The sequence below is a fragment of the Schistocerca serialis genome, chromosome 12 (genome assembly GCF_023864345.2).
Source record: "Schistocerca serialis cubense isolate TAMUIC-IGC-003099 chromosome 12, iqSchSeri2.2, whole genome shotgun sequence".
Lineage (NCBI taxonomy): Eukaryota > Metazoa > Arthropoda > Insecta > Orthoptera > Acrididae > Schistocerca > Schistocerca serialis.
In genome coordinates, this window is record NC_064649.1 from 10,348,256 (window position 1) to 10,374,069 (window position 25,814).

Below are 25,814 nucleotides of genomic sequence, written 5' to 3' on the forward strand. Positions count from 1 at the left end.
CAAAATTCACCAAATAAAATCATAACCTATTCATAAAGCGGAGGACTCGTTGATATTTACTGAACAAAATGCCACAGTGGTTAAGGCATGTGGGAGAATAGTGGTCCCATTTAGCAACCCAGATTCATGTTTTTCATGGTTTATCTACGTAACTTAATGCAATGCTGCAATGGTTCCTCCCACATCTGAGTTGATGCTCAATCTCTTATGGGTTCAACTTCAACAGACTGTTAGAGCCTTATGTTCCATCCTCGCTGATATATAGGGTTTTCATTCTGATATGTCACTAAACCTGATCTACACCAGCCTATCACTTTCTGTTCACCCTTATTTCTTGTATCCCTCCCCTTTAATTTCATCTGTTTTTGTTCCCATTTCCTCTTCTCCACAGGCACCCTTGTCATCAACTGTTGTTCTGGAATACTGTTACCATCTCTTCCTCTCAGCTTTCTTCATTTTGCTGTAATCATTCAGCACTGCAACAAATACTTTCTTTCTCTCACATATTGTTCTCATGTTCCAACCCCAGTCACAATCTCTCTTCATATGCAGTTCATCTTCCTACCAGTTACCATTTCGATTTTAAGCTTAATTCCAAATAACTAACTCTGTCTCATATGCCATGCTTCACAAACAGAGTACTAAATTGAAAGTGGATTTCCTGTATTTCAGTTCAGCAGATTTTAACATAAGGGGGGGGGGGGGGGGGGGGTGTCACTGCCAGATTTGATACTCAGCCTCAGACTAGCAAAAATTAAGTGTTTGCAATAAGCAGCTCCAAACCAATCCAGAATTATTATTTCTGGCAATGAGTCTCAACATTGTCATAACTAGTAAATCAAATTGCAGCAAAGCTAGCCCCTGGAGGACATCCTTGTATCATCTTTAAAAATGCTTTATGAAACTTTTTATGTGAGGAAGTGGGTAAAACATGCAGAGTTGCTTCCACTAGGTCAGACTGTTAATCAGTTTTCCTATTTGCAGGGTCCGAGAATATTGTAGAATTGAATGCACAAGGGAGACCTAATTTGTAACAGATGACTGGCTGGGTTCCCCCCACTGTGGCAATGTAGCTTTCATATAGCCATCTTAGTGCAGAAATTTTTGGCCAAAATCAGCGTAGCTCCCTTGTGGTGCACCTAAGGCACCAGACCTTGCTTCACATTATTTCTGTTTGTTTGCATATGGGAAATGATAGGACACCAACCTACACATATTATAAAATAAAGTCTGCCACCACAGTTCTTGTCTGTGTTCGGGATTTACTGTAGGTATTTTGATATAGTTTTCACTAACACATAGACGGACTCATAAGGGATGTTTGTGCAATCACTATTATTAGAAACAAGTCATCGTAGTGCTACCAGGGTGTGTCACTGTTTTGACAACATAGAAAAAACAGTAGAGAGAAATACACAGGAGCTACCACTTCCAACTGGACAAACGGAAGAAGAGTAATGGAGAGTTCTTTAAAAGTGATCAGCTTATTTTAGAAAAAAACTTAATAAAATTTCCATGTGTTCTGTAAGTGTTACAAGTAGAGCATTCTCTGGAACAACTTCTTAAATGAAATATACTGGGATAGAGATAAAGAGCATCAAACATTTTAAATAGAGTTTTTTAAAATTAATTTCAAACGCTCCTGGATTGACTAAATTTCAGTCAAATATAAATGAAATGTTTTTTGGATATTTGTGGGTAGGTCTTATGGGACCAAATGCTGAGGTCGTCAGCTTACGCACTACTTAATCTGACAAACTAACTTATGCTAAGGACAACACACACACCCACGTGTCCGAGGGAGGACTCAAACCACTGACAGGGGGAGCTGTACGAACCGTGACAAGATGCCCTAGACAGCGTGGCTGAAATATTTTTGTTTCACAGTATATGACATGGTAGTGTAATATGTAAGAATTTCTGACCAATTTAGATTGCAGTTAAGTCGTCGTTCTAGAGAACGCTTCAGTTATTATATTCACAGGCAGCTAAAACTGGCTAAATTCTTAAGAATTATTCTGTTCTTATGGCAGAATACATTATTGTAAAGTGAGGTGAAAGTGTCGCAAGTAATTTAGTGTACTTTAGCAGCACACTGCTGTACCCGGCTCGGCAGTTTGTCAGTCAAACTGCCGCACGTCGGCTGCTGCTGTCGCCTTGAGTTCGCGCCCTTCGACAAACACGGCGGTGATATTTCGGTCGTCGCCGCAGTAGATGAACTTCTGCACCATTTCCAGGGGCTTCAGTGGCAGGTCTTCAAAGACGACAGTGCCGGGGCCGGCATTCAAGTCGACAACCAGCGCGTCAAAATGCATGCCCGCCTTGAAGCACCCCACTTCGTTGCCCATAGAGAGAGCTGTAACAGGACCACAACCTCGGTAGTCAAAAGTACATATGTATTACGTAAACTGCTGTTTCTTTTTTATTATGTGTGTGTCTTACTTTATTTGACTGTTATATTTACCACATGTCACTCTCATCCTTTAACACCTCATCAGAATATTTATATAAAAGACGCAAACTGATAGGCGTGCTAAAAATTATTGTTACCATAATTGCAGCTTTCATACTCATATAATTATGACAACTCGTGGGCAAAATACAAACAGTGGTATGAATACAGAATTCAAGTTTGAAAAATAAGTGACAATGTTTAACTTCTTGTTTATGTTCTTATACTCTGATCAACATTGCCTCTGTATAGTAAGGAGCTTTTCCACTAAAGACTACTGTCTGTTTTTTTATTTGACAGATATTACAAAATTTTGTAGATATGCGTCCAGCTTAATGAAGTTCATACTGTTGCCATTATATCAGTATGCTATCATTTGTAATGTAGAAATTTTTTTTATGTTTATTAATATACAATACAGAAAATTCCTTGTGGGGCTACAGATAATGGAAGTAATAAATGTAAACATCCATTTTAAAGGCAAACACACAATGTATGTTTGATCCACTAAGCAGTCTACAGACATATACACTGATAAGCCAAAACAATATGAACACCAGCCTTGTAATGAATAAAGCTGCTGCTGCTACCACTACTAGCTTGTTTGTCCATCTTTGGAACAAAATACATCAGAGAGCCAACAGTTTATTGGTAGGTTTGAACAGGTATGTGTTTGGATGACTACACAAAGGTCACATAATTCGCATAAATAATGAGCCACTGATTTGCATATGTGTTGATGGCACCCAATAGTGACCCAGATGGGTTCCACTGGATTTACATCAGGTGAATTTGGTCACCGAGACATCCTCATGAATTCACTATAATGCTCCTCAAACTACTACAGCATGATTCTGGCTCTGAGACACAGGAAATTATACTGCTGAAAGTTGACTTTGCCGTCAGGGAAAGCACGAAGGGATGCAGGTGGTTCGCAGCTGTCAGTGTGTCTTTGATTACTACCACAGGTCCTATACAAGTGCAGGAGAATGTCTCCCATATTGTAACACTGCTCCCACTAGCCTGTGTCCGTGGCACATCACACATTTTGAGCCACGGTTCACTTTGATGACGGCATTTGTGGAGACTACCGGCAACCTAGTATAGCAAAAAAGTGCGTACACGTTTCCATTGATTGACTGTGGAATCCTGATGGTCCCGTGCCCACTGCAATTTTAACTGATTATGTTGTTGGGTCAACAGGTGAACAGGTAGTGGTGGGCTGTGGAGCCCCACATTTAACAATGTATGATGAATGATGTGCTCCAAAAGACTTGTGCGTGTACCAGCTTTGTGATTTTTCAGCCGAGATTCCACAGATCACCACTGCATCGTCAAGCTCTGAGAATCACATCCAAACAAATCACTCCTCACGCTGCGCTCCCCCCCCCCCCCCCCCCCAACACCCCCTCTCTCCCCCCCCCCCCTCCCCCTCCAACCCCACTCCTCCCCCTCTCATCGGCAGCTGCCAGACTAGCAGCAAGTAGTGGTGGCAGCACTGACTGCAAGCTTAGGGGAGGGGTGGGAAGTGGAGAAGCAGTAAAAATGAGGGAGGGGGGAAGCGGCGCACTTACTCGGCTGCAACCAGCCAGCGACGAAGCACGACATCTCAGTAAACAAACAATTTCTTGGAACACACCTGCAACTTAACATGTCATATTTATGGTGAGTAGCAGTCTATCTTTTCCTTACATTGTTGCATAATGAATACACACACACATTTGTAATTCCAATACATCAAATGAGATGTGATTATCATAGGACACTGAGTAATAAATGAGTTACAGAGCACAATCCATTTGCCAATGGAAGAAAATTCTACAATAGGATGCCAAATCATATAAGTAAGTGTAAAAAGTTGTTAATTGAAAGATGTTTATACTCTCTCAGATGTTTGTGAAGTCCATCCTCAGTAGTGGTAAATGTTTATACTGTGCTACCTGCATATATTCATTACATCTGTGATATGATCTACGACTGTTGTAAACATATGCAAAGTGACAATGTCAAAGACAGAAAATTTATGTATAAATAAAGATTATTGCTGCTATTATTATTATTATTATTATTATTATTATTGGTGGTGGTGGTTTTATTCTTACTTTATTCCTATTTTTGGGTGAGCTGTGGTAAATTCATAAAGGTGATTATTTGAAATTGGCTCACATGGGAGAAACTGATTTGAGAACACACACACAGACACAAGAAAGGTTATGAGAGAAATAAACAGATAAATTAAAAATATGGGAAATATATCTCACAAGTAATGGGGAAAAAACTTTTTGTGAGACAGAATTACAAATGAATGAAGCACAGAAAAAATATAGCACAAGAAGAAAGTTTGCTTTTTGTTAAAAATACAAAAATCAAATGTCAGGTACTGCCTTGAGATTTATGCCGAGTGACCTAGATTATGGCTTGTGTTGTACCATCCTGGAGGAGAAGTGATTAGATTATATGGGCTTTCCATAGTGAGGAGATCTTCTAGGTTGTGGAACTAGTCACAGAACAAGAATATTTATTGCGTATTTACAAAACAAGAACAGATACACTCATGCACCTTCCACAGTTCCCAAATGAAACTGCCCTTGTGGATGTCAAAGTTATCAAAAACAAAATCTTAAGCATATTATATTTAAAAACATATGAAAGCTTCAACACATTTTGGTACATTTCATAATTCTTAGGCTATTGTAACTACACACCATCAAATAAATTTTAGAAAAACATTTTGCAGCATCTATTTACAATGATCACATTACTGCACAAAAGGTTGAGGAGACATTTCTCATCACCCAAGATTAGTTGTCATGACTGATTAGGCAGTGGTCTGCAGCATTTAGGCAATGTATGGGAGGTAGCTGTAAAGCTGGAAAAGCTGTGGATCAGCAACTTCTGTTTATGAGTACAACAAAAAACCAGTCCAGAGATGCAAAATTTTCCTTTTCTTTATTCACTCAATGAGAAGTTTCATGAAAGTTTTCACATCTTCAGAAATACCATTCTTAAGAATGTTATGATGATTTGAAAATGGGTCTCATCAAGTGAATTAAAAAAAAAAAAATTTGCAACTTTGGACTGGTTTTTATATACAACTCTGGAAGTCCTCGCATACTTTGAGATCCCTATGTGACTAAATGTCATAGCTCCCTCCCCCCCCCCCCCTTTCCCTCCCTCCTCTATCTCTCGTGTGTGTGTGTGTGTGTGGGCTTACCATTGGCTCCTCCCATGGTGGCCAAGTAGAAGACCTCCTGGTAACTCAGAGGCTGCTGAGAGCTGTCGTCGAAGCCCTTCTGCACAGACACGCTGAGGGCACTGCGCATCACATCCAGCAGCGACTCTGTGCTGCCTCCGGACACATCTGTCACACGTCAACATTTTACTATGTTAACCACATGTTATTACAAGAATGTACTGTTATTTAGCATGTTGCACATCTTTTGGCAATTCGGGTGAACACTGAAAAGCTAGCACAGCAAACAGAAAATCGTACTTAAGAAAAACGACAAGACAGCGTCGTCAAAATTAAGCACAGCATATATGGAATATTAGAACAATTTTCATTCCAGTAATCCTTCTTAACATAGGGAAAAATGAGGCCAACAGGAGAAGATTTGGAAAGATTGACTTAGCACCTCACTTAAGAAATGACATTTCTAATAAAAAAATCATTGTCTAGAAATGCAAAAAATTCATTATTACAAGATGGTAATTCTGCCAGAATGCACAAATGCATCAGAAAGAGTAATTTTAGGATCAATAAAAGAAATCAGGAGAAAGGCATGGAACAACGCAGAACACACAGTCATGATATAAAAAAAAAAAAAAAAAAAAAAGGACAAAAGAAGTTAAGAAAAAAAAGAGACTGACATTGAATTTGTTTCTTTTACTCCAGTCTACAATACGAGAATTGTCAACAGACTATCACCGAGCAAGGTAGCACAACCGATAGCACAATGGACTCGCATTCAGGGGGACGACGGTTCAAACCCACATCCAGCCATCCCGATTTAGGTTTCCGTGATTTCCCTAAATTACTTCAGGCAAATGCCAGGTTGGTTCCAAAACAACAGTAGCATTGTCAATATCTACAAAGAAAATTACTTAAGCACCATGGAACAGGATTAAATATATGGTGCAAACTATATCACAGTGCTGGCAGAGTTATCTCGGTGCTACTGTTCACTGCAAGTTACTTACCAGAGACTAAAATTGACAGGCGCATGACAATTTTTCTCACAGTAGACTGGGATAAAACAAACAAATTCTACATTTCTTAGATCACTGGTTTTATTCACATCTATGCCACAGAATGTGCATTTTATGGATACATCCAAAGAGTGAGTCCTATTAGAATGAAAAGCGAAAGGCAAAGCCAACTGACTCAGGAAGAAATTGGCATAAAAAACACTAAGAAACAGAAGACAGCACAAAAATGACACTGATGGATCAATATAAAATGGATAACAGGGATTAGAAAAGAAAGATGTCAACAGAGGATGGAGAGCATGTAAAGCTAACTTTGAGGCATAAAGAAGGTCCTCATCTGGCCTTTAACAAATAGAGACAGAGACAGGTTTATCCAGAAAGACACAAACAAACAATAGTGGTGCTACATTGTGTCACGTTTCACATCGAGAAATGCATAGTTCCACCAAGCAATGTATGATTAGGCAGAAAACAAGACAAAAATCAGACAACAATACCACCACTGATGTTCAGTTTCAATAAAACTAAAGGCATTTTGTGACAAAAAAAAAAAAAAAAAAAAAAAAAAAAGCATTTGCTAGTAGTTGCAAAGACAGATTCTTAAAATAACTCCAATAATCATAAAGCAATTACAGACAATACAGCCACACAAATGAAAAATTTCCAGTTTATCTCAAACTTCTCAGTTGTTCCTCACGAACGTGACTGGAATCGTTGCTAAGCTTTCAGACAATGCCCTTGTGGGGTGAAGTAGGCAAGTGTTGGGATACAGGTGAAGATGTGTGTGGGATTGGGGCCAGGAGGAATACGGGACTGAAGGATGTGTTGTAAGGACAATTCCTATCCACAGAATTCAGAGAAGCAGGTGCTGTTGGCGGGAAGATCTTGAAAAGTTTTTGAAGTAATCTCTGATGTCAACCAAAGGTCCCTCACCAGGTGGTCAACTGTCGCCTCAGCCACAGATTGGCGGAGACCGTTTTATTGAGTGGCCAGTTAGTTGACGGTTGTGAAAGTCTGTGCATAAGTTACAGCAGAGCTGGTTAGTGTACAACTATTACACGAGTTGCATTATCTACAGTAGGATACGACATGCCTGTGACGGTACTGGAGAAGGACGTTCTCCGTGAGTGCACCAGACAAGTCTTCTACCTGAGATTTCCACAAGGGATCAGGAGTAGAGGTGGCATTTGGACAGGTCGGAATATTTTGTAGATCGGACGGGTGCCAGAGTACCGCTTTGGGACAGGTGGAAGGAATTTTGGGAAGCCCCGGAATGGTATCGGCTAATGAAGGTGGTGTTCCTTTACAACCAGTTCAGGGGGTGGTCAGAGGACTGGGCACGACACGTGTAATCTGCTTGTGGACAAGGTAGAGTGCAGCACCTGTCTGGAAGACTTCCAGCATACTGGGAACGAGAGTGCCCATCACAGCAGACATGCTGTCCAAAGGTGGTTAAAGTGTGTGGGAGAGACCCTTTTGTGCAGAAGGTATTGCAAATATCAAAATTAAGGCACTGTCGACGGTTGATGGACTTAATGCAAAAAGAGGTTTCTTATGGAAACGTTGGAAGGGTGGAGGACAGTGTCCAGGAAGTCAACATACGGAGCTGACGAGGACCGGGTGAATCGAATAGCTGCAAATGGACGAGTATATAGTGCTCGGCACTTTGTCTTCACTGTGAAAAGGTGGTCGATGAACTTTAACCGGACAAGAGGTTTAAGATCTTTGGAGTGCTTCCTCTGGGTGGCCCTTAAACAAGTTGGTACAGGATGGTGCTACACGCAGGTGTCTGTGGCTATGTTGCAGATGTGAGTAAGGACATATTTAGTCAGGTGTATAAGAATCGGGCACTTTGCAATTGGCAGAATGTCGGGAGAGGTAAAGCTCAATGGCAGTGAGGCCACAGTAATGGGGAATGCCACAAAGTGTAGTCATGAAGTTTTTCTTATCACCTCAAAAAATAATAACTTAATTAGTTGTTGTTTGTTTGCAAGAAAATGTCTGCTTTTCTGGTACATATCGAAATCTCCACACGTTACTAGAGCATCCAAAACAAAATGGCTCGCAGCCCACAGTGTTGGCGTGACACCTGCAACATTTCCAGCTGCTGCCAAAACCGAATTACAACGCAATACTCGATTTTGTCAGTAGACTGTGGCATTTTGAGCTCCTCTATGGCCGACAACAGAATTATGTCAAATGATGAACAACAGGGATGCTGCTCGAGGTAAATCCGAAATTTGAACGATACGAAGAATACAGAAATGTACAAAACAGGATAAATCAATGTGTTTGCAATGCCAAAATCAGGCACACTTGTTCGTTTGTATCCTGCCATACATGCTACCCTGTGGAAGAATGCCCATAGCAAAACTGGTTTTCAGGTCTCTGTCAATGAACTGAACAATTTTTTCTGTGCACCAATCGACTCCCGTGCGGCAAAGAACTGTCGTTCACAAGAACCTTCTAGCTACATAACTAACCGTGACATTTTCCACCTAAAACAGATAACAATAAAAGCAATAAAGGTAATTACCTCTGAAGCGATATGCAACAACTGTCTTAGCATAACCGTGATTGAGAACGTAGACTAAAACTTTGTACCTGTATTAACAGATATATTTAATTTTTGTCTCGCAAATGGAACATACTCCACATCACAGAAAAGAAGCGTAGGCCGGCAATCTATTCCTAAGATCGAAAACCCCTGATAGGCTCGTAATTAATGACCAATCGGCACAGTACTGTTCGTGACCAAAATAAGTGAACGCTTGGGTGAATTCAACTTGGTTGGTAAATATCAATCCAGGTTTCATAAACACCATACCAGAAACACTGCACTAATCGAGGTAACTAATGACCAGAAATACACCACAGACAATAGTTTGGCCACAATATCAGCTCTACTAGATTTCAGCAAAGCTTTTTACACTGTCAACTTTGACATACTGCTCAGAAAAATGCAATGGCTAAACTTCTCAGATTAGACCCTGAAGTGGCTTGAAAGTTATTTGAAAAACAGACAGACAGATGCTGGAAGACTTCCACTTGCATCTGTGCCATCAGAAAGTTTTGGAACATTTTTCCACAGGATGTGAAACATAAACTTGACCAATCACTCATTCTACCAGACATCCATTATAGTAGTTATATAATTCATCATCATACAAGTACTGAAAATACAAGACATTAGAGCCAACTGCGAACGCTCGTATGCATTACATTCGTCGAAACGATTGTGTTGGTGCTTCGTAGACCCGGTTAGGGTGGTTGCGAGCAGAGAAGTTACGGGACTGCCACACACTGTGTCTACTTCACTGGCTTCTCAGTGGGCAAGCACCCGCAGTAATTCACCTCAGAAATTAATCACCTTTCGTGCAATCATAATATAAACAGAAGGTCTCACCCATTTAGTACCCCACCTGCGCCGATTTGTAAAACACAAATTCCTGTGCTGTTGCTGCTGTCCACCTCTGGAACAAGCTGCCCCGCACTCTTTGCACAGTTCGATGTCCTGCTACTTTTCAGAAAAAAGTTGAAGTAATGCCTCCTGCCATCCTCATAGCACATCCCCAAAACTCAAAAAGCAAAGACATTGTCATTTCTTCTCCCATTTATGCTTCCTTTTCTTTTCCTTTCTCTATGTGTCACGTCACCATCTCTTCCCTTAAATTATTTAGCTGTGGGTTATCACATTTATCTTTCCCTTCCTCAATCACCCCTTTCTCCGGGCACATTGTTGCTAGGACTCTTACTTAAAAAAAACTACCTTACAGTAATTTCTATTTATTGTTGTTTACCATGTACAAATATAAACTGTGTGTATGTTTTCTTTATCTGTACTGTTGTAATTCTTTTCTAAATCTAGTATAACATGCTTACTGCAAAATAAGCAATGTAAAATATGTGGAACATCTGGTTAGGTGTGAGTGATGACCCTAATCTTGCCATATTAAACAGATTACTAAATAAATATTGTTTTCGCTCCTCTAACAGCATGCTACAATACTAGGGCGTGGGGATCTCAATGTGTACCAGTTCTGAAGACATATAACTGCACAATGCATAAATAAATCATACATTACCTCTCATAGGGAGGTGGTGTTAAAACTAACAACCAAGGATTGAGATGATACTGGTGCGGGGAGGGGGAGTGCAGGATGCATCGTGGAGACACAATAAAGAAAAAGGTTTGTGTCCACGATATAGGAAATTAGGTTGCAAGCAATGTGTTGGTGGTACAAGTAAGCTAGAGCAGAGATTCTTCTTGTGGGAGCACCAGTTACAATGATGCATTCTAACTTCACTCAAGATTTACTGTTGCAACGGAGTTATGGAGTACACGAAATGACTACATTCACATATAAACAGCACTACCCACACTGAAACACCCATATTAGTGTACGGTGTACCCTCCACGGACAGCAGTGCACGTCCTTACTGACATCCACTCAATCGTACAGATGGCGAATACTGTCTCGGGAGACGTTGCGCCACGTCTGTTCGACCTATTCACACAGTTCAGTAAGAGTTGCCGGTCGAAGAGTCACACGAATCACTTCTCCTCCCGTACGTGCTCCACTCGAGAAAAGTTCGGAGATTGTGCTGGCAGGGGAAGTCGCTGCACGCCTTGCAGATCGTGTCGAGTTTCACAGGCAGTGTGTGATGGAGCATTATCCGGTTGGAACAACACATCACCTTCCTCTTGCAATAAAGACAAAAGAATGAGTCTAACAACATTCTGCACATATCAAGCACTTGTGACCTCTCCTCCAGAAACACCAAAGGTAGGTTAGAGTTGCTGCTTATGGCACCCCAGACCGTTAGGCCAGGTCGGGGCCAGTAAGTCTCGGGCGAAAGCACTCTATCGTACGTGAAAATGACTGGGCGGAATCTGCTTTCATCACTGGAGACCACAGCAAGCCATTCCGTCATCCAAGTGATCTTCTGACGGTACCAATTTAGCCGTGCACGTCAGTGCTGTGGCGTGACTGGAAGAAGGGCCGGAGCTGTACGATCTGCCACTGCCGCCCTTACAGTATGGTGATCCTGGCGGGTGTGTGTGCTGTGTGGACATCCGGAACCTCATCTACAGGTGTGAGAATGTTAATATGACCACTGACACCAGCACCACTGCACAACTGAGGAAGCACGTCCGACTCGTGTGATGATTCTCCTAATGGACCACCCCGTCACTCGGAAGACCACAATTTGACTCCTGTCAAATTTGCTCAGTCGGCTGTAGGAAACACGAGTGCATCTCTGTGGCACGGTTGCCTGCTCGCTTCGCTCCCACTGAGCATTCCCTATTGAAGGGTAGATACAGACGGAACTCCAGTACCTATACCATTGGCGCACCATTATCACTACAACTACTATCCCCCCCCTGTGGCATACGTCATCATCAGATCAAAATTGTCATCATCTTCTTTTTGGCATCATATTTATGCAGTCTATTATTTAATACTGTCGGTGCTGGCCTCCTTAGGACAAGATTTGATTGCGGGTGCACCTCACCTTTCCGTTCTTCCATTTTTTGGGACGAAAGGGGATGGGGATGGGAATGGGGAGATGTAACATTCAGACACGATATGGCAAAAAACCATTTGAGCATCTGTCAGTTAAAGATGCACCACTGCAGCACTCTATACAATAACTTGAGAGCATAGCTACAAAAATTAGTGTACACGCTTTCTTCATTTTGAGCAGCAGCAGACCTGCCAAATGGCCCATAGTTTGAACCGTATGCTGTAACGATGCTCCCACTGCATATACAGGGTGTTACAAAAAGGTACGGCCAAACTTCCAGGAAACATTCCTCACACACAAATAAAGAAAAGATGTTATGTGGACATGTGTCCGGAAAGGCTTAATTTCCATGTTAGAGCTCATTTTAGTTTGTTCTTCCACCTACGCTCAATGGAGCACGTTATCATGATTTCATACGGGATACTCTACCTGTGCTGCTAGAACATGTGCCTTTACAAGTACGCCACAACATGTGGTTCACGCACGATGGAGCTCCTGCACATTTCAGTCGAAGTGTTCGTATGCTTCTCAACAACAGATTCGGTGACCGACGGATTGGTAGAGGCGGACCAATTCCGTGGCCGCCACACTCTCCTGACCTCAACCCTCTTGACTTTCATTTACAGGGGCATTGGAAAGCTCTCGTCTACGCAACCCCGGTACCAAATGTAGAGACTCTTCGTGCTCGTATTGTTGACGGCTGTGATACAATACGCCATTCTCCAGGGCTGCATCAGCGCATCAGGGATTCCGTGCGACGGAGGGTGGATGCACGTATCCTCGCTAACGGAGGACATTTTGAACATGTCCTGTAACAAAGTGTTTGAAGTCACACTGGTACTTTCTGTTGCTGTGTGTTTCCATTCCACGATTAATGTGATTTGAAGAGAAGTAATAAAATGAGCTCTAACATGGAAAGTAAGCATTTCCGGACACATGTCCACATAATATATTTTCTTTCTTTGTGTGTGAGGAATGTTTCCTCAAAGTTTGGCCGTACCTTTTTGTAACACCCTGTATATGCAAAAGTTCTGGTAGAATGTAAATAACTTATTTAAGAGCAAAGGAGGCCACTTGCCAAATAGCAGAACCTTTGAATCATTGACAGGCACACACAAAAGAGAAAGAAAACTTGCAATCCTTTTTTGAGCTAGAGTCACACACACACACACACACACAAAACTACACACACAGTGCTGGCTGGGCACACAGTGCTGTAATTGCAGTTCAGCTGGTGGACTGGGTGATACGGGGGTTTGCATCGGCAGGGAGATGTATTGGGGGTGCACAGCTAACGGCTCAGAGGGAGTCGGCCGGTGCGCTGGCTAGGAATGAAGAGTGGCAGGTGTACAGGCCGGGCACACGACGCACGCTGAAGGTGACGTGGGGAGGGAGTGACAGGACAGAGCAAGAGGGAACTGCGGGGCAGTAGGTGTGGTGACAGAGAGTTCGTGGAGATCGAGGCCGGGAACGAGGGTAACTCTCACCTCTGTCATTCAGAAAAGGTGGTGTCGGAGAGGAATATCGTATCACCGAACCGTCTGTCAGACCGTTTGAGCGACAGCCAATTCTCGCATCGTCGAGAGAGAGACATTAAAGTAGCCTGTTTCTCTGGAAACATACGGGAAAGGAAGTTATTTACGAAACTGTAAGTAAGTTCGAGAAAGTCACTAGGAACCTGTTCCGAGACCGACTGTGAGGCCGGACTGTAGCAACGTCCGCACGGGGCAGACACCCGAGCGTAGGTTGATGTTGGATGTGGGACAGTGGGATATCGATGTCCCCCTCTCCTTCAGCAGAGCGACTTCTTCAGGTTTCAGCAGGACTCCGTGGGCCATTACTGTCTGCAAATGCGACAAACACCACTCAGCTAAATCGCACAAATTAGAAACAATTTGTTAGGAGGTGAGCAGCCACAGAGTGTCAGGTTAGTACACATATTGTGTCTAAATGTGCAGAAAAATGAGAAGGGATTTGGACAGGACCAGTGTACTCTGTTACTATAGAGAAGTTACTGGATGTGCACTGACTTAACTTTTATTCATCCCAGATTACTTGCACTTCCAACTACCAAACTGCTAAACAATAAATAAGACTACAAATTTTACTTTCACAACACAATCAAGAGAAACTGAAACACAGTGTATTTATCTAAATTTTTTAACTTTACATTACATGGAAATATGTATAATACAGTAACAATGAGACTGAAAAAAATATATTGAACACAAGTGATGCAAATTCAGTTTTTTGAATGTTTTCTACGGGTAGAAACTGGCCTGTAGCAAATGAGTTGAATAAACGTTAGCACTAGCAAGTGGAAAAAATGCAACTCTTGAAATTTGTGTTTTGGAATTATCTATCCTTTCCCAAAGGCAAAAAGTGACTGGACTTATCAGCAAAACCCCAACAAAAAGAATTAGGAGACACTGATGATAAAAACCACGTCATGTTACAATGAAGAATGGGCTCATAAAATATACAGATAGAATGACATACTTAAAAATTAAAAGAAGTAGAACATGTCTTTAAATAAATACTGGAAGAAATTAATGAGTAACAGTGCAAAGGCTTAGAAAACTGAAATGATAAATGTGTATTACTGAGCTCAACATTTGTACACATTCAACGATACTGCACTGTGAAAATAAAATTGAGCAGTTTTTTTCAATACGAAGAACAAGAATAAGAAAGGTCCACTGTCAGATCTAGTGGTGTCCCAGCCCACTGTGCATTCACCTACTCGCACATTTTCGTAGTGTGCCTCTAAGGACCTTAGGTGATAGAGATCCGTCAGAGATGTGGCTCGAACTGAGGAATACGTCGACGCAGAGAAGTAGTTACAAACTGATTATATACTGCACTAAATGCTGTTTATCAAATTTTGTGTTATGAAATGGGCATTCACTTTACTGTGCTGACACCTGCTATTTATATACTAGTGAACACTTTACGTATATGCATGTGGGTGGAAACAACAATGGAATATTTTCATATCTACTGCAAGAGAGATGGTGTATTTTACTTGATATAATATGCCCTGTTACACTTCAGATTTATAATTCTAGAATTGAAATATTTAGATAATTTATACAAGTGGAAAAAAGTGCCACTTTCTTCTGAAGATCCCAAATCACCTGTCTTGTGCTGAAGGTAAACTGTTAAAGAGCTTCTTACCTGAGTATGGAATTCATCTTCGAACCTTAGTCAAGCATGCAAATGCTTCATAAAAACTACTTTTATTTTGTGTGTTGCCGTTATATATTTCACAGTCAATACGAACATCCAAATTATTAGCAATTTATCAACTTTACACAATATTTCTAGTTTTCAGTCTTATCACATTACTCCAAAGTTTACTACGTCTGAGAGAATGTAACTTAGCTAGGATTTTTGCCTGAAGATCGATACCCCAACTGATGACTGTAAGTGCAAATATGGCTAAACGGAGTTTTTCATATGTATGTTGAAGTGCTGGGCTCATTCAAATTGTATCCTCTTAGAAATATCAGCAATTTTACACAAATTCGAGCAGAGGTTTCTGCTTCTTACACATTCAACGATACTGCACTGTGAAAATAAAATTGAGCAGTTTTTTTCAATACGAAGAACAAGAATAAGAAAGGTCCACTGTCAGATCTAGTGGTGTCCCAGCCCACTGTAAGTGCAAATATGGCTAAACGGAGTTTTTCATATGTATGTTGAAGTGCCGGGCTCATTCAAATTGTATCCTCTTAGAAATATCAGCAATCTCACGAACAACTAATATTCAGACAACTTTTCTGAATGACAAACCTGCTGAATAATGTTTCCTTATACAGGGTGTATCAAAAAGGATGGCACAAACTTACACGGCTAAAAGTACACAATAATAGAGGCACAAATGTCAAGTAAATGTGGGCTCTACAATGCATACCTTAAGAGCTATGAGATATTCTTGATTTTCAATATTGTGAAACAAATCTCTTCTGCTGCAAGCTCTTTGCTTTCCATATTTTGGGAAGTGGTAGTATAGACCAAAATAAGAAAAAAATGTCCAGTAAACATCTGCTCTAAAATGCACACCTTAACAGCTATGAGCACCAGTTCATCTTCGGTACTTTGGAACACAACTCTTCTAGTGAACAAGTGCTCATAACTTTTAAGGTATGCATTTTAGAGAACATTTTTTCTTATTTTGGTCCGTACTACCACTTCGCAAAATATGGAAAGCAAGGAGCTTGCAGTAGAAGAGATTTGTTTCTCAATATTGAAAAAATGAAGAGTATCTCATAGCAATTAAGGTATGCAGTTGACATTTGTGCTTCTATTACTGTGTACTTTCAGCCTTGTAAGTTTGCCACATCCTTTTTGACACACCCTGTATACAGTGTAGATGACACTACTCTTACTTTCTTCAGACAGTGTGGCTGAAATGCTAATCATCCGCATCGAGCACGTAGTACATTAGCCTCTGTACATCTACATTTACAAGGATACTCTGCAAATCACACGCTAAGTGCCTGGCAGAGAGTTCACTGAACCACCTTCACAATAATTCTCTATTATTCAACTCTCGAACAGTGCACGGAAAAAACCAACACCTACATATTTCCGTGTGAGCTCAGATTTCCCTTATTTTATTACAATGATCATTTCTCCCTATGTAAGTCAGCATTAACAAAATATTTTTGCATTTGGAAGAAAAAGTTGGCGATTGGAATTTTGTGAGAAGATTCCGCCACAGTGAAAAATTCTTTTTTTTTTTTAATGGTGTCCATCCCAAATCCTGTTTCACATCTGTGAGACACTCCACTATTTCACGATAATACGAAACGTGCTGCTCTTCATTGAACTTTCTCAGTGTACTCCACTAGTCCTCTCTCCTATCTGATAAGGATCCCAGACAGCGCAGCAGTATTCCGAAAGAGGACGGCCAAGCGTAGTCTAGGCAGTCTCTCTAGTAGATCTGTTACATTTCGAAGTGTTCTGCCCGTAAAACACAGTCTTCGGTTTGCCTTTCCCACAACATTTTCTGCACGGTCTTTCTAATTTTAATTGCTAGGTATTTAGTTGAATTTACAGCCTTTAGATTAGGCCGATTTATCACGTAACTGAAGTTTAACAGATTCCTTTTAGCATTTGTGTGGATGACCTTATGCTTTTCATTATTTAGGGTTAATCACCAATTTTCTCACCATTCAGATATCTTTTCTAAATCATTTTACAGTTTCTTTTGATCTTTTGGCGGTTCTACTAGACGATAAACGACAGCATCATCTGCAAACAAACTAAGACAGCTGCTCAGATTGTCTCCTAAACTGTTTATACAGATAAGGAACAGCAGAAGGCCTATAACACTGTTGTTGTTATTGTTGTTGTGATCTTCAGTCCTGAGACTGGTTTGATGCAGCTCTCCATGCTACTCTATCCTGTGCAAGCTTCTTCATCTCCCAGTACCTACTGCAGCCTACATCCTTCTGAATCTGCTTAGTGTATTCATCTCTTGGTCTCCCTCTACGAATTTTACCCTCCACACTGCCCTCCAATACTAAATTGGTGATCCCTCGATGTCTCAGAACATGTCCTACCAACCGATCCCTTCTTCTAGTCAAGTTGTGCCACAAGCTCCTCTTCTCCCCAATCCTATTCAACATCTCCTCATTAGTTATGTGATCTACCCATCTAATCTTCAGCATTCTTCTGTAGCACAACATTTTGAAAGCTTCTATTCCCTTCTTGTCTAAACTATTTATCATCCACATTTCACTTCCATACACAGCTACACTCCATACAAATACTTTCAGAAACGACTTCCTGACATTTAAATCTATACTCGATGTTAACAAATTTTTCCTCTTCAGAAATGCTTTCCTTCCCATTGCCAGGCTACATTTTATATCCTCTCTACTTCGACCATCATCAGTTATTTTGCTCCCCAAATAGCAAAACTCCTTTACTACTTTAAGTGTCTCATTTCCTAATCTAATTCCCTCAGCATCACCCGATTTAATTCGACTACATTCCATTATCCTCGTTTTGCCTTTGTTGATGTTCATCTTATATCCTCCTTTCAAGACACTGTCCATTCCGTTCAACTGCTCTTCCAAGTCCTTTGCTGTCTCTGACACTACCTCAGCGAATGCCAGAAATCACTTCTGTTTTACTCGATGACTTTTCATCAGTTACTGTCAGGTGTGCCCTCTGACAGGATACACACAATTGCCTACCGTGTGGAAGACAGAAATTCAACTCCTGGTACAGCCAGGGATTTTTTGCTCGGGGGAGAACTGAATCAAGGTGCACTTAACCTCGTGAGGCCAACTGAGAAGTTACTCGGGTCATTATTAGCAGTTCAGAGGTCAACAAACCTGATGACAACTGGAAGAGCAGTGTGCTGACCACGTGCCCCTCCACACTGCATCAAATGACACCACCGACAGAGGATGAGACCACAGTTTCGTCCAAAGATCGAGGCGCCGCACCAGATTTGGCGACACGCGTCGATAACACAGACATTAGTGATGTCTCCGCAATCTGCGACGACGAGTGGGAGGCCCTCCCGGAGGCACTTTGTCTCTCTCAGCGCAGCAGCACCGTCACACAGAGGTCGACACAGACTCGCTCTATCCAGTTCGTGACCTCCGACAGAGCACTCAGTGTCACTTAATTCGGACACCGATGCTATTCGAATCTCAGACGGAACTGTGATTTAGTAAATGTCGAACTTGTACTTTGAGAGAAGAGCTCACAATTGTGTGCACCGAGTGACGCTTCACTGTTCGAAGACAGTCGTAAATATTTTACTCGTTCCTGTGGCAACGGATTGTATAAAGTTAAGTAAATCTTTGTATCATTCGTGTAATAAAGTGAACAAGTGTTTTGTAAGTTTTAGTTCCAATCAGCCATTTCCCAGTGCAATCAAAGAACCCACAGTGATGACCGCACAATTTTAGTCTCGTCAGGTCGTTACAAACACGGCAGCTGTCTAGCCCGTCTAGGGCTAGAAAGCAGAACTTTATCTTACGTAGCAGATCTGATATTTGTTACGAGCTGCCTCCGTGGTGTCACAATTTTAATGGCTGTCAGTGCGTGTTTCAGTCAGAGTTCAAGATTTCACTGTTATTCCCTTTTTCTAAGACCCAGATTGTTAATCTATACAGAATTCGAATCGAGGCAAAAGCACATACGAAACTTAAACGTATTTAGAAAAATGAACAAATACGTGACATCCGATACTCACCTTGCTTGTCAGTAAACCTGCCTTATCGTACACTTCAGCATAGTTCGCACAGTTGGGATACATTTCTGCAACTGTCTGCACCTCACCCTCATTCTCTGATATGTGTGACTGTTGAAAGACACGACCAAAACTTTAATAACAACATTTTATACACAATGTGCAATATACATTTAATGATACTTTTTAATCATTCAGGATTAATTTATGCTGTAAGCAGCACTGGATCTATCCACTTTCATTTTTTCTGATTAGCAGCATAAAATTATTTCTCAATAGTAATTCAAATATCTCTGGGCACATTACTTTTTTACAGTAGATGAGTAGATGTTGCCCTCAAAAGGGAGACATCTTGGTCCCACATATATATTAATCAGTCAAGGCAATAAATTATGACCAGTGACACTCAAGTCAGGTGGATGTGCTTTTCACTGTTAAGTTACTTTCACAATCAACACACCCTTGAGAGTCAAGCACTGTTTGTTATGAAATGTCAAGGAATATTATAATGGTAAATTTGTTTATGATAACACCACCAATACAATTTTTACATTGCACACAGGAACTGTTTTAGTTAATGGGACATTTTGGTGTACTCATCACACAGAACTGATTTCAAATTTCACTTAGAACATAAATATTTTACTGTAGTTAAATTTCCTAAATAAGAGGAAACAAAAAAAAAAAGGCAAAATTAACATCATAATAACAACGGAACTGTACATAATCAGTGCTAAATGAAATGACAAGAATGAATCAAAGAAGCAGAGATATTTATTCATTCATTCATTCATTGTATTCCATTGATCCCATCAACAAAGAGAACTTTTAAGGATGTGATACAACTTAGATATAAATTACCAAATGACAAGCAACTTTTAGAAATCTAGTCTATACATCGTATTAATGTTAACTAACATAATACTAATACTATGTATGCCATATGTATCATGTAAATTACAAGACAAGCTACTTTTCTGGCAAATATTCCTGCGTCTTTAATTATGTGAAATAGTTCCTATTTCTCTTCTATTGGTAGCTTAATATTTAGTTAACTATACTCACACTTCGTGAAGAAAGTACTTATCTATATCTGAAACATCAGAGGCCTATTTACAAATCTTTTGTTACTTGTTATGTACATTTGCAATAAACTTAGCTAAATTTGCATCTACATACATACAACCGCAAGCCGCCATACAGTGCGAGGTGGTGGATACCCTGTACCACTGCTAATCATCCCATTTCCTGTTCCATACTGAAATGGAAGGAAATGACTATCTACACGAGTCCTGGTTTCTCTTACCTGGCCTTCATGGTTCTTATATGAGGTGGTCACAGTAAGATTGTTCTGGAATTGGTCACAAATGCCTGTTTTCTAAACTTTCTCAACAGTGTTTCACTAAAAGAAACTCTTCTTCTGTATAGGTATTCTCAATTGAGTTCAATAAGCATTTAAGAAATACTTGTGCGTGCTCACAATTTGTGAGTCCAGTTGGCACAATATAGGGGCCCAGATCCAGAGATATCTCTCTCTCTCTCTCTCTCTCTCTCTCTCTCTCTCTCTCTCTCTCTCCCCCCCCCCCCCCCCCGCCCCGTGTGTGTGTGTGTGTGTGTGTGTGTGTGTGTGTGTGCGCGCGCGTGTGCGTGTGTGAGAGAGAGAGAGAGAGAGATAGATCCATTTTTCTTCAATTAAACCACCTACTGTTGTATTCATTTTCACTCTACCATTCCACAGTACTTCAGCATCCCACTTCTCTCCACAATGAGCTTGTTTAAAGTTCAGCTATCTGTGTCTTTACAGCCTCTGATCATGTCTGAGCCATCGGAAGACAAATCATTAAGCAGAGAAATGTGCCATGGACCACGGCTTAAGCCCCATAAAACATAAACATAAATTACTGAGAGCAACCACAAACAATTCCTGATAATGCCTGGTCTCTACATTGCTTTTGCTAGTTTGTGGGCAAGTATATTGTTGATGTTTCATAAACTGTGCCCACTGTCATTCCATGGAGCTTTCAAATCAGGAATGTAAGTAATGTTTCAAACTCCAAGGGCATTGTGCACAGAATAAACGCCTTTTCAATTACACTGTCCTTCAACCACTGCTTTATTTTTATTCTGCTGAAATCCAGGACTGTTGACTTTTATGATCTACAATGTAGCAAGGTGTTGTCATTCATATAGATGCACTTTGGTCAAAGAATATCATGAACTATAAAAGATAGCCGATAAGTTTTGCACTGCAATGTGTTCGAGCAATGTGCGCATCATCTATGCTGCACTGCTGGAAAGAATGTGCAGGCCCATTATCTACTCCATAGTTCTGGTTCTCAGCCAGACAGTGAACAGGATCTGACACACAGAAACAATGCAAGGGCGATACCATTTCAATAAGTAAGAGGCCCAAGTAAAAGAGTTCATTCCAGTAAATTAGCAGTTTTTGTTGTACACCAAGGACAGGGATGACACCAAGTTCAAAAGATCTTATTAATAAGAATAAATTTCTCAATAACAGTTGCCGAGTCAACTTCTTTTCCTACTACTGCAGCAAACGTGCCCGAAGAGGTACTTCACGGATGTATGCACATCGTCTGTGCAGCATTAGATAGTCAGACATAAAACCTCATTTGTTTTCACACGAAGTCACGTTTTGCACTATTTCCTTTCAAACTGTCACGATTATGAAACATCTGTCACAGTAGCTTTCATACATTTCACGTGAAGGACCCTTTTCCCCCCTCCTCAAATTCTGGTTTGCTTGCGCAGTAAAATGGCTATACAGCAATGAACAAGGTAGATCCTGCAAGTTGTCAAAGAACCCTGTTCTCAGACTTCAATTCAGATGGTTCCGAGTACAATGGTGCAATAGACATTTCAATTCACGTTACGAAGCGTGGTAGTTCAAAACGGGGACTCGAGGGCGACTTATCCTCAAGTACTGCTCGCGTGTACGGGGTCTGTACCGGGTCGGATCGGAGAAAGACGTCAAAGCAATTCAGAAGCGGGCTGCTCAATTTGTTACCGGTAGGTTTGAACGACGTGTAGGTGTTATGGTGATGCTTCAGGAACTCAAATGGGAATCCCTGGAGGGAAGACGACATTTGTCTCGAGAAACGTAACTGAGAAAATTTAGAGAACTAGGATTTGAAACTGACTGCCAAATGATTCTTCTGCCAACGACATGCACTGTGTGTAAGTACCACGAAGATAAGGTACGAGAAATTAGGGCTCGTATGAAGGCATGTGGATAGTCGTTTTTCCCTCGCTCTGTTTGTGAGAGGAACAGGAAAGGAAATGACAAGTAGTGGTACACCACACACAGTACGCTGGCTTGCAGAGCATCTATGTATATGTATATGTAGATGTAGATGTACTCCAGAAAAACCAAATTTCTATAGGTAACACTGTGCATACACTGCTTTGCTCCGTTTTACAATAATAAGCGTCGGATGCACCTTCCTCGAACATGACATATTTTGATTATACATTTTAGACCACTAAAATTTTTGCTACCAGTGAAACAATTATGCTGAAAATGTTCAGATTTTTCCGAGCCAAGCCTTTACGGACACCTGCTTAATACTCCATTGTCAGATCACCATATGTGGTGTCTCTTCTGAGAGTCGTCATGCACATTTTCTGTGGTGTTTCAGCAGGTATTTGGAATTTTCTTTTTGCAACACGTAACTGGAGTCAGCCCAAGCAAATGCTGCTCATCACGTCTTTCCTGCGACACCCGGCATCAGTGGAAAGCATCGGTTTGTTTTCTGTTGCAAAACAAAATTATTTTTAATGTGGAATTTTATGCGCATATTCGATAGAGCAGTCCCAGGTTAGTCCAGTGCTATATTTGTTTTATCAATACAAATTAACAGGGACAGTAAAACTAAAAATAAATAGGAATCCAGCAGCGACTCAGTAGTGCTGTGTGCTAGGCCGTAGTAGGCAGTGCCGTCGCTGCAGGAGTACCGGTTACTCATCGAGTTTTACTGTGCCTGTTAATACGTATCGATGAAATGAATACCACACTAGACTAATCTGCGATCGTCTCTCAAATGGTCACATAAAATTCCACTTTAAAAATCAATTTGTTTGTAACAGGAAAAAAAACAATGCTTTCTGTCAACAATGGGCACCACTTGAAAGATATGAGGAGCAGTATTTGTTTGGGATGACTCCAGCTACACTAAGCAAAAATGAAATTCCAAATATCTGCCGAAACAACAGAGAAAATACACAAGGACTCTTAGGAGAGACACACTGTGTGTGTGTGTGTGTGTGTGTTTGGGATAAAATCAGCTACAGCTTTTTTTTTTATACACAACTCCAAAGACAGACTAACCACAAGTAGTCTGATAAAGCGTTCATCCTTATGATTCCGATCGACTTTTTGCAAAAAAAATTATATATGCGTAACTACAAATCTAGTAATAAATGTGTCTTTCAACAAAAGCATTGAGAAATCCTTACCTGTACATGAAGATTATTCTGCTGAGCCAACTTCCCAAGCTTCGTCATGAGTTCCATATCACAGCTAATGGCAAATCGTGGTGTAATGACTGGCTTTACCAAATCACACTGAAAAAGATGAGAAATTTTGTTGTTTAGTTTTCAAACAAGAACCCAAAAAATGATAAAAACAAGAAATGATAGGACCTTGTGCCATAAGAAAAATGAAACGATATTTCACTGGATACAGTTCCAGTTATCAGAAGATACATGACAGGTAATTACCAGTATTACATATGTAAAAAGAAATGTGGGGTTATTGTTTTGAATCTCTCCATATGAAGTAAGTGGGCAATAAAAGAGGTTTCTTGATGTATACTGTACCACAACCACAATGCACAAAATGATAAAAAGTGTGAAAGCTGAAGATATGTTGAAACTCCCTGAACTCAAACCCAGAATCTTGCCTTCACAGCTTTGCTCCCTCCGGTTCCTCTCTGTCACTATTCTTTCTACGATAAACGAACCTGCAAAAAGAAAATTAATGTATTCCCCTCTTCACATGAATTAATCTCACCTATACACGGGTGGAAGTTATTTTCTGAGCACAGTTATAATTAGCACATCATATCTTTGGAAACCAGTCTTATTGTCCCAACTGCAACCAACCCAGCAATGTGAGCAGGAAGAAGTATAAAAATTAAACTAACAGTAAGGGAGTGCAAAAAATCACGATAAGATAGAAAATTAGGCAAGAATGAAACTGAACGATAAAATAGAGGAGAGTGCGATGGTAAAATGTGTCAGCACTGGTAAGAGGGAAGACAGAACAGACTGCACGACAGTTCCGATCAGTAAGCAGTTCGCTCAATATACTTTCCTATTTATATTTTATGCTGCTGAGTCTTTAAATGTTTTAGTTCAGGCATAATTGTGATTCATCACTGGAATGAAATTCATCAAACTGAAATCATTTGTGCCAGAAGATTATCTACGAAATACAATGACATGAACATGTTCAGACATTTAAAAATTTGTAGCAGACTGAAATTCCACCTCTTAACTCCTTTTTGCTGGTTTGTGGATTAGGGGAATCTTACAGTTTGATACTGTCTCTCATCAACCCAAAAGCGCTCTGTACATCGTTTTACCGTAACTTGCAGGAAATTGTGGTTTTGTCACATACAGCACTCCAAAAGCATTCACTCAAAAATCTGTGAAATAAATACTGACCAGTAAAGCCCAGCTCTTTAAAGAATCTAATTCCCATGTATGAAACAGCTTCTGATTACTTTACAATGAGTTAATGTGTTAAATAATTGATATGAAGTATGTACTTTGCTGAGTACTCTCCTGGATGATAACATTATGCGAAAGTTGCAATCAATATTAAAGCAAAATCTAATTTTTCAAGTATCTTACGTTTATGACGTCGTATCTCCTGAACCGTATGTCAATATAGTGATGTAATATTGCAGGTACATTCAGTGCTGTATGTGGACAATGTCTGCAAAAATATTGTGAGTGTAGTTAGTAGTAAAGATGTTTTGCAAAGGTTTGAAATTGTGTGCAAGTTTGTTGGAAGCTGTTAAGTGCTCTCATTCTCAAACATTGGGTGGATGTGGATAAACGCCAGGTATTTGCACGTAGTTGCACATTGCCTTGAGACAAACACACAGTTTCTGACTGTAATACTTTCCTTATTGTGTTGAACTTTTAACATAAGATTATACTTCTTACAGAGTAGATTATAACAACATTTTAAATTTTTAAATTTGGTTAATAACTACGTGAAATATTGAAAATTGTTAAGATAGGAACAAATTTTGTTAATAACTATGTGAAATACTGAAAATTAAATTTCTGTAACCTACGGAAATCGTTACGATAGGTATTTGCAAAAGGGTCTGGGTACCGTGGCCTGAGTTCGACGATAGTCATTTACTAATA

At 40.4% G+C, this 25,814-nt stretch overlaps 1 protein-coding gene across 5 annotated transcripts in view; it reads right to left on the reverse strand.

Annotated features, from left to right (window-relative positions):
- The window catches only part of LOC126427909 (guanine deaminase), a 145,796-nt gene that overhangs the window by 1,950 nt on the left and 118,032 nt on the right, over positions 1-25,814 (reverse strand). For 4 of the 5 annotated variants that reach the window (XM_050089798.1, XM_050089801.1, XM_050089800.1 and 1 more), the window contains exons 5-9: positions 23,886-23,993; positions 19,413-19,520; positions 13,869-14,034; positions 5,667-5,813; positions 2,105-2,356 (exon numbers count right to left, since the gene is read on the reverse strand). In XM_050089798.1, coding sequence (XP_049945755.1) covers positions 2,121-2,356; positions 5,667-5,813; positions 13,869-14,034; positions 19,413-19,520; positions 23,886-23,993 — 765 coding nt within the window. In that variant the 3' untranslated portion in view covers positions 2,105-2,120. Of the gene's footprint in view, positions 1-2,083; positions 2,357-5,666; positions 5,814-13,868; positions 14,035-19,412; positions 19,521-23,885; positions 23,994-25,814 lie in introns of all 5 variants that reach the window. The other variant, XM_050089799.1, reaches the window with a different exon arrangement.